The sequence below is a fragment of the Sebastes umbrosus genome, chromosome 16, assembly GCF_015220745.1.
Source record: "Sebastes umbrosus isolate fSebUmb1 chromosome 16, fSebUmb1.pri, whole genome shotgun sequence".
Lineage (NCBI taxonomy): Eukaryota > Metazoa > Chordata > Actinopteri > Perciformes > Sebastidae > Sebastes > Sebastes umbrosus.
Window position 1 is genome coordinate 28,219,820 of NC_051284.1, and position 19,736 is coordinate 28,239,555.

Consider the following 19,736-nt stretch of genomic DNA (forward strand, 5'->3'; position numbering starts at 1 on the left):
TTCCGTTGTATAAAACATCCCGTGGTCAGTTTTCTATCAGAGTTATCTTATGGAATGAAAATGTCCATTTAATGAATTCCTCCGTGTCATTGTCTGTGTATAAAAAGAAATGCTTTGATTTGTGAAAAAATTATCGCTCTTAGAAACTGTAAATATGGAAATTACTCCTGCTTTGTTGTATTTGTTTACTCCTACACTTTACACTCTAAATGTTTTGAACACTAATATAATAATACAATCTACTGGTGATTTTTGTCATGGTAATATTTTTACCTACTGTAAGTCTTTTGGGTGTGTTTTTTATATATATAAGCCATTATAGGTTTCTACATTTTTATATGTGTGAAACAAATAAACATAAACACGTACCGAAGTTTAAACAGTAAAAGTATTAATTTATGTATTTGCTCCTTTTCCTCACAGAGTTTAGTTGAGAGAGGGCAGAGTGTTTAATATCTGTTGGTTTTGGCTGAAGGTCTCTGAAAAGGGAGGCGGAAGGAAAGATCTAACCCTCTGGATGTGTGGGAGCCGTCACACACACAACGCTTTCTTTGAAAACTGTTTGTTGTACAAAACAGACCTTTTCTGTTGAGTTGCAGTGATTCTGCTGCAGACACTGACGTAACCACCCAATTTAAAATGTTTTCTGTTTGACGGAGACGGAGGCACGCCAACAGATACAAAACACATAGAATAAATTCTTCTTTACATTTGATTTTACTGAACAATTAAAGTGAGTTCAATTGTATGACCAATACCTTTTGAAGAGCTTCATGAGCAGGCTGACATTGAAGATGCCTCCCAGGATGAGGAAGAGGCAGTTCCACAAACCGATGCAGGCGTAGAAAGCCGGAAAGTCCAGGTTGTAGTCGTCGCAGATTCCTCGGATCACTGCACGCGTACACAAACACAGATCATAAAACATCTCAGACATTACTCGTCCTCATTCAGTGTGCTCCGACAACCTCAGAACTGCTTGTGTTTAACTCTTGTTGATTGACGGATTCTTTTGCTAATACAGATGAGACAACAGTAAACACGGCGTCCCTTCACATTGAACTAACTCGTATGTTATCTTGGTTGTAATGTGCACAGGCATAGAAGAATCAGAATATAGAAACAAAAGGGAACAACAAGAAGAAATGCTTTATTTTTGAAGTTACATCAACATTCAGCGTACTTCTCAACCCTCCTGATTTTCCCAGGAGACTCACATTTTTCATTGCCCTCTTCTGGTCTCCTCCCAGGGTCACTATTCTCCCGTATTTCTCCCGATTTATTGCAAATTTTCACACTTTTTTTTCTCCTTTTTGTTATTTCAACCCGTTCCTGCACCCAGACGACAATAGAGCTACACCAAATGTAGTTTCCCATCGAGAGAGAGCAGTCTATGCTCTATAGTTTTTGCTCGATGTAGTGAAAAGCCGTCGTGGTGCAACGCAAGCCATTGGAAATAATGTGTTTCAGAGCGTTGTGTCTGAAAGGACGCTCAGTGAGTGAGAGAGACATGGAGAGTACTAAGAGAAAGAAAAACTCCAGCAGGAGCAAAAAAATGAATAAAAACTGATGAACATTAGTTTATGCCAGAGATTCATTAAAGTTTAATGCCAGAGGGGAAAATTATTCTCTATTCTTTCCTGAGAATTAAAGGTAAAATCAAAAGTTCAACATAAAAATGCTGTTGCAGTGTATTTAGTAGATTATTATTTTGTTATTTTTGGTCTTTTAAAGTCAGCAGAAAGCAGGAAAAAGTCTCTGAAGCTCAGTTTTGTCTGGGGGAGGTCCCCACACTTTGGTTTTGAAATCCTCCCTATTTTTAAGGTGTCAGTTTTTCAATCAGTGCCCGAGAAAATGTGCCAACAGAAGGAGACTGATCGATGTTGATTTAATCAATAAAATAAAAACAAACTAGGTTAATATGGAACGGTATCGATCATCTTTTTGTAAAATAATGAAATAGCGGGGAAGACTATTTATGCTGAAAAGTGAAAAACCGAGGAGGAACTTTATGACGGATTGGTACAGATCAGCTGTGGCAGAGATTGACTTCACTCACGCACAAAGAAAGGGAAAACGCATTTCATTCAAACATGAAAAGGACAAAAGGAATTGTAATGGGTTTGTTTAAAACCATAACAATTTGGTTGTAATCTCGAGCAGATTTGCGCGCAGATGAGTTACAACTTTACAAACGGGCCATTGTTCTGCTCAGACAGGCTGCTGGAAATGTACTATAATTATCCCCATGAGAATGTGCTTAGCACAATTCTAACCCATTTACTTCAAAGATCATCACGCCACAAAACCCAACAAACAGCTCCGGTATTAAAACTACATCTTGGCGTCGGGGGGGTTTGCTGCTTTTCCTCATCACTGCCCGATTCCGCAGTTTCCAGCCGTCAAGATCGTTTAAAATCCAACCAACAAAACACTGCTGTTGGGTAAAAAACATATAACTGTTTATGTTCTGTTGTCTCTCACAACAGAATATAAAGTTTACATGTGCGTGTATGAATGTTTTCTGACCTGTAGGCCCATGAAAACATTATGTAACGTCAATCAGAAAAAAAATCTTCGTTCCTGAAAAACGTGCTTTTTGCTCGACTGCACCAGGAACACTCATTAGGGGCATATGTGTGAACAAACAGCGAAATCACTCCAACGGTGGTGTTTTCTGGTTAAAAGGAGGGAGCAGGCGAGGACGGAAGAGTTTCTAGCTGCTGTTGTACACGGTCGGGTGCCTCCTTCTCTTGATTTTTGATGTAATCTTCTTAGTACGCCACCCACCCCCAGCCTCCTTTTCAAATCGGCCGTCGGCACAGACTGTGAAAAGATAAGTGTACTTTGGCTGAGCCGAGCTGAATGAAAGAGGGGAAAGCCTACCGCTGATGAAGATGGCGAGGGGAGCCGTGGTTAGAGGGATGACTAGAGGAGAGCCGGCGAACAGCGAGTAGATGACCCCGCCGATGCTCTGGCCGATGATGGTCTTCCGAACATCTGGACGGAGAGGAAACACACAGAGAGAACTCAGGAGGAAGAACTGATGTGGACTAATTAATGTGCATGAATGTCTGCGAGGTTCGTCTGTCGAGCTGAACAGAAGCTGAAGTAAATTAGATTTTTTGTTACGGAAGCCCTGAGAGGCAACTGAGGGAAAAAATCATTCATTTTCTAAGTCTGATCTAAATTGTTTTCTCTCATGTTTAGGACTTAAAGTCCCAGTGAAACGGAAGTTAGAGCATCTCTAACTGCTGTACTATCTCACAGTGAAACAGAATATTTGAGTGGTGTACAGTTACAAGAGGGATTTAAATCAAATCATTCGCATTGGATTTGGCCGCTAAAAAAGTAGGCGGGCTTAGAGGTTAGCTCGATACGGAGCTACAGAGGACGGTTGGCTCCACACCTCCCTCACCTGTGGTTAGATCAGGCAGAGGACGAGTGAGAGATGAAAGGGAAACTTAGCCGATTTTACAAGCAGTACAAGCTGAAGACAGTATCGGTATCACTTTACGTAATTTTTTTTAACGATATCCGGCCCTATAGTCGTGCACTTTAGCCTCTTGTGGCCGAAAAGGGAATTACGACACCCATTCCACCTGTTTTTAAGTCATAAACACAGAAGAGAAAACAATTTCGATAAGACTTAGAAAATGGATCATCATATTTTTTTTTTCTTACTTGCCTCTCAGGGCTTCCGTAGTTTGTTAACATATATATATATATATATATATATAAATTGTTTTCTCTCATGTTTATGATTTAAGAACAAGTACAAAAAAAAAAAGATTTTGCCAGAATAATATTTGTAAATTCCTTAAAAAAAATTAATCAGTGAAACAGGTGGAAAAAAAAAGTTTAGGTAATAACCATCATTTATAAATGGTAAATTGATAGTTAATTAAAATTAGTTAATAGTTATTTTACTGTTAACAAACAAGGAAATGATGATTAATATTATTCACTAATTATTAGTAATGGTGCTAATGGTGCTAATGAGGCTTAAAGTGCTAACAACGGCAACAAGTGCTGACAGAGCTAACGCTGGGGGGAACCAGAGGGTGACCGATACGCTTCTGCAACAACGTAGTCATTTTGCCTCTCTTTGTAGTTGTTTTGTGTCTCTTTGTAGTAATTTTGCGTCTCTTTGTAGTTCTTTTGTGTACACAAAGACACACAAAACAACAACAAAAAGATGCAAAATGACTCCAAAAAGACACAAAACAACGGCTCCACAACCGTGGGTCGGGGATGGCATCATCAACGGTAACAGCTTCCATTCACGTGATGGGTATCGAATGAAGTACTCTATTGGTATCGGTATCACTTTACATAATTTTTTACCGATACTCGTCCCTAGTAGTCGTGCACTTAAGCCTCTTGTGGCTGAAACAGGTATTACAACAACAAACAATGTCAAAACCTCTTTTTTCACCTGTTTTTAAGTCATAAACATAAGAGAGAAAACAATTTTGATCAGACTTAGAAAATGTATCATATATCGAGAAAAGTGTTCACGTGTCTACATCCATACCTATCTCGCCACGTGTGCTCTCGTCATTGAGGGAGCCGAAAGCGATGGCGGGGAGGAGGATGGCGATGTAGAGGAAGATGGCTGTGGTCATGTACTTCAGCAGGGTTTTATTACTGCCAACTATACCTAAGGGGAGACAAACACAAACACATGAGTCATATTCACCTCATAATGGAGCGGAGGAGGCTCAACACTTTAATTTCAAAACGACAAAAACATTAACAGAGTTCATCATTCAGTGCCTCCGCAGTACGGAACATCCAGTCCGGTACAGTAAAACTATTCTACAGAGGCTCACGCTACCTACCGCCACCTTTTTAAAATACAAGTAATTTGTTTCGGTTTCGTGCCATCCATCATTTTGTAAGAGCAGTTATCGCTTTTATCCAAATGATGGATAACTCATTCTGGAGAAAAAAACACGCACTTTAATTGGGCTCTAATGTGATCACAATGATTTTGGTCCTGTGACCTTCATCAGATAATCGTTATCTGATGACACTCACAAGACACGAGTATCTGGATTTTGTTACAGCCCCATGAATGTGGCTGGATATTCTGAAATGAGGGAGGACGGAAAGAGAGCAGCCGAGAAGCTAGAAGAAATGTACTTTTCTCAGTCTGTTTTTTTAAAATCAAGGTCGACTGAGTCAATTTATCTGGTTTAATTAAGCAGTTGCAGTCACTTAAAACACTGCTTGAAGAGGGAAAAAATAAGTGCCGGTACTCTCTTATTCACATGTTGGTGTATCGGATGGTATCAGCAATCTCTTGTGACTTATTCCTATTTATTCATTATTTCTTTAAGCATGTTCTACTGAGTCATCAGCTGTGGTTTTATTTCTATTAATATACTTGGACTATGCATCTTCTATAGAAGGCCTATAATACTCCAATAATATTCCAACTGGGACATTATAGGGTTAAGGTGGTGTGTTTGTATATTTATTCATAGTGTCAAAAGGCTTTGTTGAATACTCGATTCTGATTGGTCAATAACGGCGTTCTGCGGTCTGTTATTTCTTTATAGCAGACCGTTGCTATGTATAACAGACCGTTGCTATGGGCGCAGTTCTGATGTCGGATTGGCCGACCGTTTTTGTGTAAAATTATTGATTTCTTAAGTAAGTAGCCGTGTAATAAGCGGGATAATGTACAGCTAGCGGGTCATTTTTTGTGAAATAAACCCCTCCAGGGCCCTATCAGGGTTTATTTCACAGCAATGACCGGCTCGCTGTACATTATCCCTTACTTAATAAAGTGCTTTCCTGTGTTATTTGTAGCCTCTAGTTGGGTATCATTCAGGTTAGAGGAGCAGGTTCCCAGTCAGGATGCTCCTACATATTATCCAGCAGGATAAAGACACATTTTGAATTTATACATTGAATAAAAGATACTAGGAGATATTGGGTTTGGGGGTCCCCCCCAAGAAAATGTGAAGTTTTTTTACTTAAAACTATGCAAATGTACATAATTTTGGACCATTAGTGTTACTAGTTTAATGATTATTTTATTATTTGCACATTCAGATTCAGATCGTTCAGATTGATGAACAGTTAACTAATTATTAGGGCTGTCAAAAATGAAACGTATTAACACAGCTTGCGATTTTTAGGTTGGGGCAGGCTCAACCTGAAACTATAAAACCTAAGGAATCCATCGGTACTAACCATGTCATACTAGCTTATCGTGAAGGAGGTTAAATAACGCTCCAAATTTACGCTAAATTTTGGCGGGGAAAAACTGCCATGGCCATTTTCAAAGGAATCCCTCGCGATTAACTATGGAAAATCATGCCGATTAAATATTTTAATCGATTGACAGCCCCACTAATTACTTTATAAAAAGGATGTGAACATTGTATTTATAAATTACAGCACCCTCGTTCTCACCCCCTCTTCCACCGTGCCGTGCGTCGGCTCGTCTAGATGCTCCCCACATGTTCATACGGCTTATGAGACGTGACGTATATACGCTGCTGCTGCGCCGCTACGAATCGCCATTATGAATCTCACAGAGAGAGCCTGATATGATGAGGGCCAAAAATAGTACCGGTAGCTTGTGAGAAGTGACGGCATGCAAGAAAAATATCGCGGTACGCCAAGGAGTAGAAGTGCCTTTACTGCGTACCGGTGAGTACTGGTCCACTTCGAGCACTGACCAATTTCCTGAAATCCACAAGCATCTCTGGCAGCAACTAAAAAACATCTGCATGTATTTATTTTTCTCTTTTGGAAAATACCAAATTGTAAAGGTCAAGCAGCATGTGTACATTTGTTTGACTGATGACAGTAACCTTTTCACCCATTTGCTGATAAAGAGAATGATTTGATGAGTCAATAAAACCACCAGTCGGCGGAGATTGCAGCGGGAACATACGGGGCAAATGTCCTCGTCTGATGACTGGGGAAATCATAATAATATTGGACGTAGGGGAACATATGGGAGCAGTAGGACATTTGAGGCAGTCATTTTAGCAGGAGACAACCCTAGATGTGACACAGATGGAGCGCAGCTGTATCCGAGGCAAAGGGTGACAGACAAATGAGGAGCTGCCAGAGGCGCCCTGGTGTGGCATAATAAGGAAGATGATTCACTTTCACTACAAGTCCGGGTCCAGCCTACCATCTGTGAAGTCAGAAGGGTAGAAAGGCAGTCGGCGGCACAAGTCCTCATAAATCCCCCGGCCGGCTTTGAAGAAGTCTTTGCACTGTGGACAGAAAGGCAAAAGGTTATAGACACTCGGTAGCTGCAGTATGGAGGTGTAGACGTGCCAGTGAGCGCCACCTACAGGCGAGGACAGTAAAGTTTATAGAAGCTGTTTGTGTATGTGTGACATTTGAGATTTAATTTGATAATAGAAGAAGAGTTGGGATACAGAGGCCAAAAGAAAACAGTTTAGTCAGTTGACTAAATTCTGACTTTGTCGCTGAATTTTTGAAAGTTAAACTTGAATTTTATTGAAATCATTTCCACATCTGTTGTTGTTTAGGAAGAGCCATGAATTATACATTAGTTTAAGTCTTCAAAAGCTTTTTGTTTTCCAGGCACAAGCTGATTTGTACTGTAATAAATAATAAAACATATATATTTATTTTTGACTGATGTATTTTTGCAGATGGATGGATGGATGGATGGATGGTGCAATTCTAGCATATTTTTTAGGACAATAGCTGTAAATAAATATATATAGATATTATTGTTTTTACCTGAAAAACTTTTGTTTACTAAAAAGTGAGAAATATACACTCACCGGCCACTTTATTAGGCACACCTGTTCAATTGCTTGTTAACACAAATAGCTAATCAGCCAATCACATGGTAACAACTCAATGCATTACGTCATCTAGACGTGGTGAAAACGACTTGCTGAAGTTCAAACCGAGCATCAGAATGGGGAAGAAAGGGGATTTAAGTGACTTTGAACGTGGCATGGTTGTTGTTGCCAGACGGGCTGGTCTGAGTATTAAACTGCTGATCTACTGGGATTTTCACGCACAACCATCTCTAGGGTTTACAGAGAATGGTCCCAACAAGAGAACATATCCAGTGAGCGGCAGTTGTGTGGACGGAAATGCCTTGTTGATGTCAGAGGTCAGAGGAGAATGGGCAGAGTGGTTGGAGATGATAGAAAGGCAACAGTAGCTCAAATAACCACTCGTTACAACCAAGATATGCAGAATACCATCTCTGAACGCACAACACATCCAATCTTGAAGCAGATGGGCTACAGCAGCAGAAGACCACCCGGTACTAGCACCAGACACTTTATAAGGTACACCTTGTACCTTATAAAGTGGCCGGTGAGTGTATATACACACGCACACACAGTAAGAGGAAAAAAGTTTAGTTGTACCACTCATTGACTGTTAGTGGCGCGAATGTTAAAATTGTGGATGCTATTATTGTTCTTTGCCTGTAGGGGGCAGCATCAACATGTCCAGCTGCTGCTGGTATTTTCTGTTAGGGGTGGGCGATAGCACAAATTTGGTTTCGATCCGATACCAAGTAATACAGGGCCGGAATCACTGATATTGATACCGATACTGATTTTGACTTTTTATTATTGTAAATTTAATATGCAAACATGAAAATGTTGTTTTAAAAAAAACAAAATGCAAACATTTATTTGTTGAGAATATATTGGCCCCATCGATCCAGCTATTTGAGTCAGTATCGGCCCGATATCCGATCCAGTATCGGTGCATCCCCACATTTAACGTTACGTCCGTAACTTAGGTAACATAACAAACATACTTATTTTAAGCCAAAACATGTTCTTTTACGAAACATAATCAAGTAGTTTTGTTGCGTTTTTGTTTTGTTTAAATTAACAACATGCGACCGTAATCTGGGAGAAAATACGTTTCCGTCCAAACGTAATTGAGAAAATAGTTTAGTTGTAGGGGAATGTCATTTTTAGGAGACAAAAATTGGTATTTATAGAACTAGTTTGACTGCACAGCTCCCCTTGTGGAGAAACTGCAACCAGCTAAACACTGATGAGTTTGTGAGTGAATTACAAGCCAGTTTCATTATTGACGTATGATGTTTTTGCTTTGAGGCATTTTTGCTAATTTATTATTGGTGACCTCCAAAAACTGCAGCAGCGCAGAAACCCCGAGGCTGCGTCCAACTCATAAACTTCCTTCCTTCCATCCTGCGTGCGCTCTGCTGTGGACAATGACACATTTAGATTAAAAAAAAATGACCCATTTGATGATTCAGCGCAGACACTGGTGATTCCACGGGGGGCTTTCTGAAAGCTGATTTGAATCATCAAATTTAACGAGATAGTCCTAGAAAAGCTGCAATTACGTAACCCAAAACAAAGTAAGCAGATCAGCAGGGGCTGCATTTACATGTACATTTAATAAAGATCCCCGTGTCTCCGGAATGAACAAGAACGACAAGAGAGATGACAGCAACAGCGAGGGGATGGCAGATTTAGAGTATTTATAGAGACGTCAAGAGGAGGACGGCGGGGGGGAAAGAGGGCCACGTGAATCACTCTGAAAAAGACTTTCAGGTTACAGAAGTCCCGACTGAGCTTATTAAGCAAATTATCTAATTACCTAATGTTTCGTTCTCTTGTTGAACATAGCATTACGCAATTAAACGGAACGGGTGACGAGGGGTTGTGTGTGTGAGTCGGAAAAGCCCCCAGGGGAAATCATTCCTGCCTCGTTTGTCGTCGAAAAAAGTTTTTTGACGTTTTTTGGCACAACAAAGTAATTTAGCTCAACGTAAACAACCCGTAAACAAACTTCTTCTCTCCCCGGGCTGGTTTTTATGAAGCCACACAGGCTTGTTCAACAAGGACTGTTCAGCCATTAAACCCCTATACATCATGGAATCATTTATTATTACAAGGGAGCCCGGGTGTGTGTTTTCTCTGTGTGTGTGTGTGTGGGGCCCGATCACCAGCTTTTGGCTCAGGTTCGATAAACAAAAGTCTCAGAGAGGAATTACCGTCCACCTGTTTGCCATTCGTTCTCGACGGTCGATAGAGAGAGGCGACGGGAGGGAAAAACATAAAAACACAACAACGATTTGGCCTCGTTTTTTTAAAGTATAGGAAAGTGGTGTGCTCACGCGGGTGGTCTGGATGTGGAGAGGAAGGTGCTTCTCTCTCATTTTATCATTTCCTCTTGATTTCACCTGCTCTCTCTCTCTCTCTCTCCATCTACCATCCTTTCTTCTTCCCCTCTTTCTGTCCATCTGTCTCTCTCCATATATCCCTCGTTCACTGAGTGGCACTGAGCCTTTCAAGCCCTGGGATAAACACCTAACAAAATCCTCCACTATAAAGAAAAAAAAACACGAGGGGGAAATGTCTGGGAGCCCTGGCCTGTCAACGGCAACATTAGGAGGAGATGTTGGTCTGTGGCATTGAGCAGAGCCCCTCTGGAGGTGTGTGTGTGTGTGTGTGTGTACACATGCACGTGTAGCTAAGGGGTGGGGAGCTCTGACAGGACTGTGAGAGATGTAAGGTCATTTGCCCACTGAGGAGGCCTGGCAGGAGTTGATGCTGATTGATTAGGGGGAGAGGAGAGATGGAGGAGTCCAGCCAGCCGAGCGAGGAGGAGAGGAGGAGGATGAAGAGGAGGAGAGGAGGAGAGGAGGAGGAGTTGGGGGGTTGGAAATGGAGAAGGAGATGGAAGCAGATTTTTTTAGTTGTGACCAGCAGCTCTATTGCTCACTCTGTCGGTCAGTCAGTCCACAAAGATTTCACCCACCCATCGGCGCCCTAGGAGGCTGAAATTTGGCACTGAAGGTCAAGTGTGTGGGTGTGAAGGTGTTTGTTTGTGTTGGCAAAAAAGGGGGTGTGGCAGTGAGAGTGACCTATAACAAGAAGATGCATAACTTCTAAACAGATGGCCAGTGTTTCCTCTAGGTCAATACTAGAACCATTCAGCTATCGGTCTGACAACGATAAGCCTCTGGAGGCAAGGGGCGATATCTCTTTCTGGTGTAGCCAGCACAGTTTGAGTTGGAGTTGAGAGACGACATGTAAAAAGTAAAAATAAAAAGCTAAATCATCGTAAAAGCTGGTGGGTTCCGTGATTACATTTCATCCAATGCATTCCGCCTCTTTTGCACTTCACACGGCCTGTTTACCTGCATGAAACCAAGGCTTGCTCCAATTTGATCGGTCAATACTACTCGGACTACAAACAGAAACCACAACGCTTCCGATACCAAAACAAATCGTGTCCCGTTGCATGCAGATTTTGGATATGAATGCAGAATCTGTTTATGGAGATTACTCCAAGATTGACTGCTTTAGGGGCGCTAGTCACCACTATTAGCTTTGGTATTTTACACTGCATAAATTAGCTTAGTGGCTAGCGGACTTTTCCTTACTCAGAGCTCTTCTACTCTTACTTGGTTTACGTCACTGCATCTCCAAACAGAACGCGGCGGTTGAATTGCAGCCTGCATGTTTTTTCAGCCTGAACATTGTTGAAACAGAGCAACTCATATTGGTAGTGAGAGCAACAAGTTAGCGAACTGCCGAGTGTTTGAATGCCGTCTCTCTGCTCTGCAGTGTGGTTCGCAATGCTAGGGGACTCACTGATGGCCAAACTCATGAACCGTTTCTCATACACACTTGATGTCACAGCAAAGAGTTCCTTTTTCATTTTTCCATGGAGGTCAAGTGTTTGTGAGGTTGTGTGTGTGTGGATGCATGCACGTACGTGGTCACAGCTATAGCAAACTCAAAAAACATTTCTCTATTTCTGTCTCTTTTTTATTTTTAAATCTGGTATATTTTTTATACTTTGTACTTTGTACTACTTACTTGTGCCTTTTTACTAATATGTTTGCACTATGGAACTGTGATGCTGGAAACTTGAATTTCCCTCGAGATCAATAAAGTTACTATCTATCTATCTATCTATCTATCTATCTATCTATCTATCTATCTATCTATCTATCTAGCTACAAGAGCACTGAAAAGAAACGAGATGATGAAAAGTAAGTGAAAGGTGAGGGAGGAAGAAGCATTCGGAAAACACCTCATGTCTGACATGAAGAGGAAAATTAGTGAGTGCTAACCAATCACAAGCCTCCGCTCAGGGCCCTGGGATGACTCATGATGCCATCATGTGAATACACACTGCTTCAGAACGGGTGGAAATGTGCCTCATCGCCCAACACTGAAAGGCTGTACACACTGAATATGCTGCTCACACACACAGACACACACACACGCACACACACACACAGACACACACACACACACACACAGACACAGATAAATGCTGCTGCCCACCTGGAGGGGCTTGTGACTGCGGGGGTCGGTCTCCTCCTTCCCCAGAGCGGTGGGCGGCTGGTTGGTTGCCGTCAGCTGATGCCTCTGGAACACCAATGCCTCCTTAAACTCCTCCTGCGTCTTCGTCTCCAGCAGCTTCTGCCTGAAGGAGATGTCGGAGAAGAGGGTGGCGAACGTCCTGCCCAGCTCCATCGCCGTCTTGGTGCTTTTCTGTGGGAGAACAGATGGAAGTGGTGGTGCATTAAAAGAATGAAAGAAGCAATGGCTTGTTTCGTTAAACCACTGGAAACAAGCTGTAATAATGAGTTAAAATATAATTCTCCGTGGGTTTACTACCATTGGCCTCTTTCATATTACACAAATTAATTTAATGCATTTTTAATATAGAAATGTTGATTAATGCAACTTTTTGAGTGTTGAAACATTTAATTTAAATTTAAAGGTTTAAATATAAAAAAACACCTAAAAATTGAAGTGAATAAATTTAACAATATTGATTGATATCAACCAATATTATATATATATATGATATATATTTTTTTATAATATTTTTATTTAAGAGAAATAAAATATCTACACAGGGAATGATCATTCAAAATTAAGTAGTAAAATAAAAAACAAAGAAATAAATAACCTAAAAATAAATAAATAAATACATTTTGAAACATTTAATTTAATTTTAATGCTTTAAATATAGAAAAAACACTTAAAAATTGAAGTGAATAAATTTCACAATACTGGTTGATATCAACCAATATTATATATATATGATATATTTTTTAATAATATTTTTATTTAAGAGAAATAACATATCTACAGAGGGAATGATGATTCAAAATTAATTAGTAAAATAAAAAAATAAAATAAAAAAGGACAAAAATAATAAATACATTTAAAAATGCGCCAACAAAACAAAATTGATAAAATAAAACACACATACAAATTAATTAATTAACATTTCGCAAAGGAAAAGATACCTATACATGCTTTGAAATATAGACAAATTTAGTTTTATTTAGTGATAGGATATCTTAGATTTGTCAGGTATTTGATTCACTGGATTAGCCAAAACCACTCATTCTCATCTGGTCAATTTTTGTATAAATTGCCTCTTGATTTAAACCCTAGAAAATTTATTTGTATCATGAAAATATAAAAGTAATCAAGATCCAAGCCTAAAAATCATCATCAAATAGCTCTCAGTTGCAAAACATATTTTACAAAATGCACCAAAGCCTCGTGCTTTACTGTCAAATTCAGTACTAGAGAAATAAATCTGGTTTGGATATTCTTCTAAACATTACTACTATAGATGTGGCTGGTTTGGAGCTGGGTGTTTTTGGGGGGCTTTTGTCCATAATCCCACATCTGTTACAAATAATGCAGTCACCAGTGGCAGAGCGACGGTAATAATGTCCTGGGAGGCTCTGAGACAGTGTGCCAGGGAAGCCTTGTTAGCCAGGTGGTGATGATACCAACATAGCCGGGCTCAGTGCGTACAGCGGCAGCTGCAGCAAACACAATAACTAAAGCCTTTAAGCTTTCTCACAGTGGTAACTGAATTTCAACCAGAGCTGAGAGAATGCATCTCGATTAGTCTGAAGGCTCTGCTTCTGTGTGAAGGACCTTCAGTCAGACTAAAGGTATGTGAAGGCAGCTATGTAAGACTGGGAGCTTTGAGATGAATGCTAACTTCACACGCTGATGTGGACGAATACAAGTTTTTGTTTTGACCTGATGATGGCGCTGTAGATGAAAAGTCAGGGGATTATCAAAGTGATGACAGTTCATCCAGTGGGTGCAGGAATAAATGCAAAGGTGAACGACTTCAGCACCGGACAGCAACCACGCAACCACTATTAATAACAACACAATATATCCAAAATGCAAGAAGAAGAAGAAGAAGAAGAAGAAGAAGAAGACGTGCATTTTTTACAAATACATAATCAGATAACTGTGCATTGGTAATAATGTTTCAGATGAAATGGCTATCACAACATTAGAAATTAAATTAATAGCAGCCACAACAAGATTTAGCCTACTGCCTGCACTGGACAGCTCCCACACAGCCACAATTAATAACAATACAACACATCTAAACAACTTTTCAATTTCTACCCGCATTTTTCTCTTGATCAGAAAACGGTCCATCGTTCACATAAGATAGCCAAATGTGCACGCACACACACACACCAGACACCCTAAGCCCTCAAACGTCATAACGTACATGCAGGGCACGAGCGTGCAGCCAGGGATCGGATTAGGAACAGAATGGCTGGTTATTAACTCTTACTTATTACACGGCTGTGTTGAATACTCGATTCTGATTGGTCAATCACGGCGTTCTGCGGTCTGTAATTTCTGTATAACAGACCGTTGCTATGTACAACAGACCGTTGCTATGGGCGCAGTTCTGATGTTGGACTCTGGTGGACCGTTTTTGTGTCAAAAATATTGATTTCTTAAGTAAGTAGCCGTGTAATAAGCGGGATAATGTACATGAACGAATCCCCGGATACTGCGACCCGACACGAAACAATGACCGGCTCGCTGTACATTATCCCTTACATATTTCTTTATTTAAAAAATAATAAAATGCTTAAGGGGTCTTAAGAGGGACTTTGCAGATTTGTGACGTGGCTATAGCACCCCTTAACCCCCATAGCCCCCATCAGCAAGCCTGGGCTCCTAAAAATGACGTTCCAGTACAATGAAACTGCATTGTGAATTACGTTTCTAGGGAAACAAATTTTGGCGCATATTACGTTTGTTTTTGATATTGAATGAAAGTCCGTGGATGTAGGGAGGATGTCGGGGTGGTGGACGGGTCAAACAAACACAGGACTTTCACCCAGGAGACCGCTGTTTGTGTGCCGTGTGAAACTAAAGTCAACGTTCACTTATTTTAATCTACGTCCGTAGGTTAATAACGTAACAAACGTAGTTTTTTACTAAACCTAACCAAGTAGTCGTGTTGCTTTTTTTTTGTTTTGTTTAAATTTACAACCACTTGTTTAAAACTATGATTGTAATCCAGAAAAAAATCCCTCAAAACTTTATTGAGAATGCAGTTTAGTTGTAAGGGAACGTAATGTTAGGAGACAGGGTTGCCATCAAATCATTGTCGAGACATTTCACTCAAAACCAAAAATGTCAGCTTCATGTTGGCACTAAATGAAAAGGCAGGGGAACGACAAAAAGTTATTAGGATACATCTACTGGGAAGTGGGTGTACAGAGTTTTAGCCTAGTCAAGGTTGAGATGTTAGAAGTGTGACCTGCCGATGGCCCTAGAGGAAGAGTCAAAGGAATAACATATTCAGGAGGATTCACCGTCTTGGTTTGAAGGTCACTAGTTTGATTAAGCAGACTGCGGGTGTAGAAAGTGAGTGCACTTGAGTACGCAGAGAGTAACACGGTGCCATCAACATGAAAGACGGAGGCCGACCTGTCTAACTAACAAAAGAGCCAGAAGAGTTTCTCTGAGGGCAGCAGCACATGAACGTGTTGATGGGCGCTTTCAGGTATGTGTTTAAACGAGTGAATGAGAAACAGAGCGTTTTTTAAAGAAAGGTCATGTCTGTTCAGCACATTCACGCTGGGTACAGAAAAAAAAAAGCCACAAATACTGCGAAGCTCTTTAAATGGTGGCTGATGGAACCGCTCCACCCCAACACACGCTAGATTACATACATTTGCCAACCAAAGGAATTCCTATTATCATTATCATCAAAGATTTTTTTCTCACAGAACCAGCCACCATCAAGGATAATTGAGACATAATAGCGCTTTATGTTTACTTGGGGCTTAGATTAATGTCTCCGAGAATGCTATTAGTGGTTGTGATTGCTGCCTGCAGGACTGGCAAGGAGGGCGCTGCATGCGTCGGGGGAAAGAGGCACGAACACGGGGCTCATGGGAAAAAGAAAGCGACAGAAACCAAACCAAGAAGCAAACAGAAAACATGATGCAGTTAACGGAGGCACCGCTGATTGTCAGGGTCACTCCGACCCCCTGCTGGTTCCACAGGTTGATGGTGGGGTGGGAAAATGGTGTGCTAGAGGGGGGGGGATGCCACACTTAAAGTAGTCTCAGCGTGAAGAAAATCCCTTATTTCAGGTTAAGGATCGGAGGTTTCCATCAAGAGAGGGGCAAGTGTGTCTGTGCATGTGTGTGTTGAAAGCTCAAGATGAAGCGGTGGAGGACAGGAGGGTTGAGTGGTTTGATGGGAAGTAGAAAGAGTTCACGTTCAGAAGGGTATTACAGGATACGTGGCGCACTCCATCGGCTACAGCGAGCTCTTCAGAGCTGAAGAAAAACAGCATCCAACACACAGCAGCGACCCGAAAGGTTCAGCCAACAGGACGCTCGTTGTGCCCACACAACAACAACACTGCGAAGGCTTTTTGGAATTAATTCAGTTAAACAGACATTTGGCAGCTTAGCAGCTAGATCAGTGGCACTTCTGCTATTTTAGTGAATTAAAATATAAAAAGCAAGACAAATTGGTAGTAAATTACCTTAAAATGAAAATCAATACTCTGAGTGTGTGATATGTGTTACAGGACATTTCCTTTAAAGCTTGCTATTAAATTTTATGGAGATTGGATATGGATTTGGTATCTAGCGGTGAGGTTGCTGATATAGAGTTTCTATAGAAATCTCTCTGTTGTTTTAAAAACTTAAACTTGAGAATCATCATATACAAACAGGTACAACTTGGGGTTCAGTGTCTCGCTCAAGGACACTTAGAAACAGTAAGAGCCGGGGATCAAACCACCAACCTACAGCCGCCCCAAACACACCAATCACCACATGTTAAAAACAAGATCCTGTTGTGACGGTGACAACTCTTTATCTTTTCTGTAATTTAAAATAAAGGGACGACTGGGAAGAAAACACAAACGAGCAACTGATTAATATAACACGGTAATTAAAGTAATGAGACATAATTATAAACAATTAAACCACATAATGTTTTGGCTGCAAATGGCAGTTTTAAAATATGATTTTCACTCAATTTTTTGTATTATTTTGTATTTTTATTTAAAGGTACTATATGTAACTTTCAGGAAATCCTTGTTAATTAATTAATTAATGACACCGGTGGCTGTTAAAGGTACTATATGTAACATGTATTAATTGCCAATGTGTAAACAGATTGTAATGTAACTTAAAAAGTGAGATCTTCCCCGAATATAACAGCCTGTGGACTGATTCCTATGTGAAGGACTCGGCACAGTTTTCACAGTGAAAGGCCGACTGCAGTTCACTTAATGGCCACTAGTGTCTTTAATAGCAAGGGTTTATTTTCTGAAAGTTACATTTAGTACCTTCTACCTACTGTAGAAACATGGAAGAGGACCCGCTCCCAATGTAGATATGTAAACGTCAACACACAACGATTCTTATTTTCACGTTATTATACGCTAAAGAAAACTTATTTATTAATATTATATATATTTCTGCCAATAGATCCTCCTAAATGCTACACACTGTTCCTTTAAATAAAAAAAAATACAAAATAATAAAAATGTTTTTGTGAAAATCACATTTTAAATCTACCATTTGCAGCTCAAACATTCCGTGGTTTAATTGTTTATAATTACGTCTTATTACTTTAATTACTTTGTCACATAATCAGCAGCTCGTTCGTGTTTTCCTCCCAGTCGTCCCTTTACTTTAAATTACAGAAAGCATTTTGTGAGCTGTCACCGTCACAACAGGATCTTGTCTTTAACATGCGGTGATAAGCGTCTCCGTGCAGCGAGAAACACAACAACAGGTTTTTTGGAAGCACGGAGGCATAAAATCAGTTTAAACCAATCTCTGCATTTTTTGTGAGGTAAAAATATGCAAAAGCAGAACACGGTGATCCGTATTTATTCAATAGTTTCATCCAGAACTGAGCTCTTTTTTAAGAAAACTAAACTTAATTGGACTCGTGACAGGTGGCTGACTGTACCAGAATCATTTCTAAAATCAAAAACTGTTGAAGTAAATATACATTTCCTTTTAAATACAGCAGCTGAAAGCAGAGCAGGATGATCAATTAGTTGTGCTATGGCAGCGGGATGCTTACATTGATCCTATGGTGAGTTTGAAAAATCTCTTTAAAGCACATTATCAGTTATTAACTGAAGGAATTAATTAAATGAATTAATTAAATGTATAAGGAGGAATATTTCACAGTCAGCTGTAGAAGAAAACAAATGAATGAATGAAATATGAACAAACAAAGTGGACCTCAGTGATCCACTAAAGTCAGATAAAATCCCACGTATCATTTCCTCCCCTCTGGGGGCGGCAGCAGTTACCATTTTGAGCGGGGCCAGGATCAGGATGACATAGCGGACCTCGCAGCAGTTCTCCCCCCAGTTCTGCGGCCTCTCCAGACGGGAGATGCACACGTGACGCCTCTGGAGATGCTTCACGTTGCAGCTGGAGTGGAGAGGGAGAAGGAGGAGTTTTTTTTTATAAATGTCAACGCCTCACCTCACCGCCAGCGCCCTTCATTTCCATAGATTAACCTCTCTCTCTCTTTCTCTCTCTCTCTCTCTCTGCAGCAACAGGTATTCAAATGTGCTGCACACAATCATACACTCACTCATCCATGCATGTGTGAATGCATGTGCACATTGACAAATATACTGCAGAGGCACTCACACACATTCCTGTGGATCTGTGGCGGGATTATTTTACACAATTAATGCATTTTTTATAAACATGACTGTTATAACACTAGAGCTGATCCGAATGCTTTGAAGCCCGTTACCATGGTAATCGACCTCCAAATCAGCATTCAAATGCTTCCTATATATGTACGCAATAATGATGTATAAATCTGAGCGTCACAAAAAAAAGGGAAATTCGTGTCTTTGAACATGAATCAAATAGATTAAATTTAATTTCTATTTCATGAACTGCCGTGAGACTGTGTTGTGTGTGCCTACAATGACAATATAGTATCTTAAATCTTGAACAACTGATTCCTGTATGTAATAATGATGTATAAATCCCAAAGTAGCCAATAAAATAAGGAATAATCCCAGAACATTATTCATATTTAGTGTTAATTACTATTAGTTATTCTCAGATGGATATTGCTGTTTGTTGTGTGTAGAGGTGCATGTGTGTTTCTCACCAAAGCTCTGAAGCCCAAAAAATGGTATTCAATCATATATTGTCACAATCAAATTAAAACCATGCGTCTCCAAATTTAGTGATTTCGACTTTTTCAGGTAAACTGAAGGATTACTTTATAAATTGAGAACATTCTTCCACCTAGTCCTCTAAATTAAACGTAGAAATATGTTGAATGACACATGACAAAAAATGTCTAATCTGACGCTGCTATCGGCAGAACATAATCATTTGTCTGTGCTCTACAAAATCACTACAAATCACTCAATCGGTTGATTAT

At 40.2% G+C, this 19,736-nt stretch overlaps 1 protein-coding gene across 5 annotated transcripts in view; it reads right to left on the bottom strand.

Annotated features, from left to right (window-relative positions):
* The window catches only part of slc4a11 (solute carrier family 4 member 11), a 138,490-nt gene that overhangs the window by 20,713 nt on the left and 98,041 nt on the right, over positions 1–19,736 (bottom strand). For all 5 annotated transcript variants that reach the window (XM_037746689.1, XM_037746694.1, XM_037746691.1 and 2 more), the window contains 6 exons: positions 18,631–18,754; positions 12,315–12,524; positions 7,160–7,244; positions 4,535–4,660; positions 2,884–2,997; positions 759–891 (listed from right to left, as the gene is read on the bottom strand). In XM_037746689.1, coding sequence (XP_037602617.1) covers positions 759–891; positions 2,884–2,997; positions 4,535–4,660; positions 7,160–7,244; positions 12,315–12,524; positions 18,631–18,754 — 792 coding nt within the window. The remainder of the gene's footprint in view (positions 1–758; positions 892–2,883; positions 2,998–4,534; positions 4,661–7,159; positions 7,245–12,314; positions 12,525–18,630; positions 18,755–19,736) is intronic.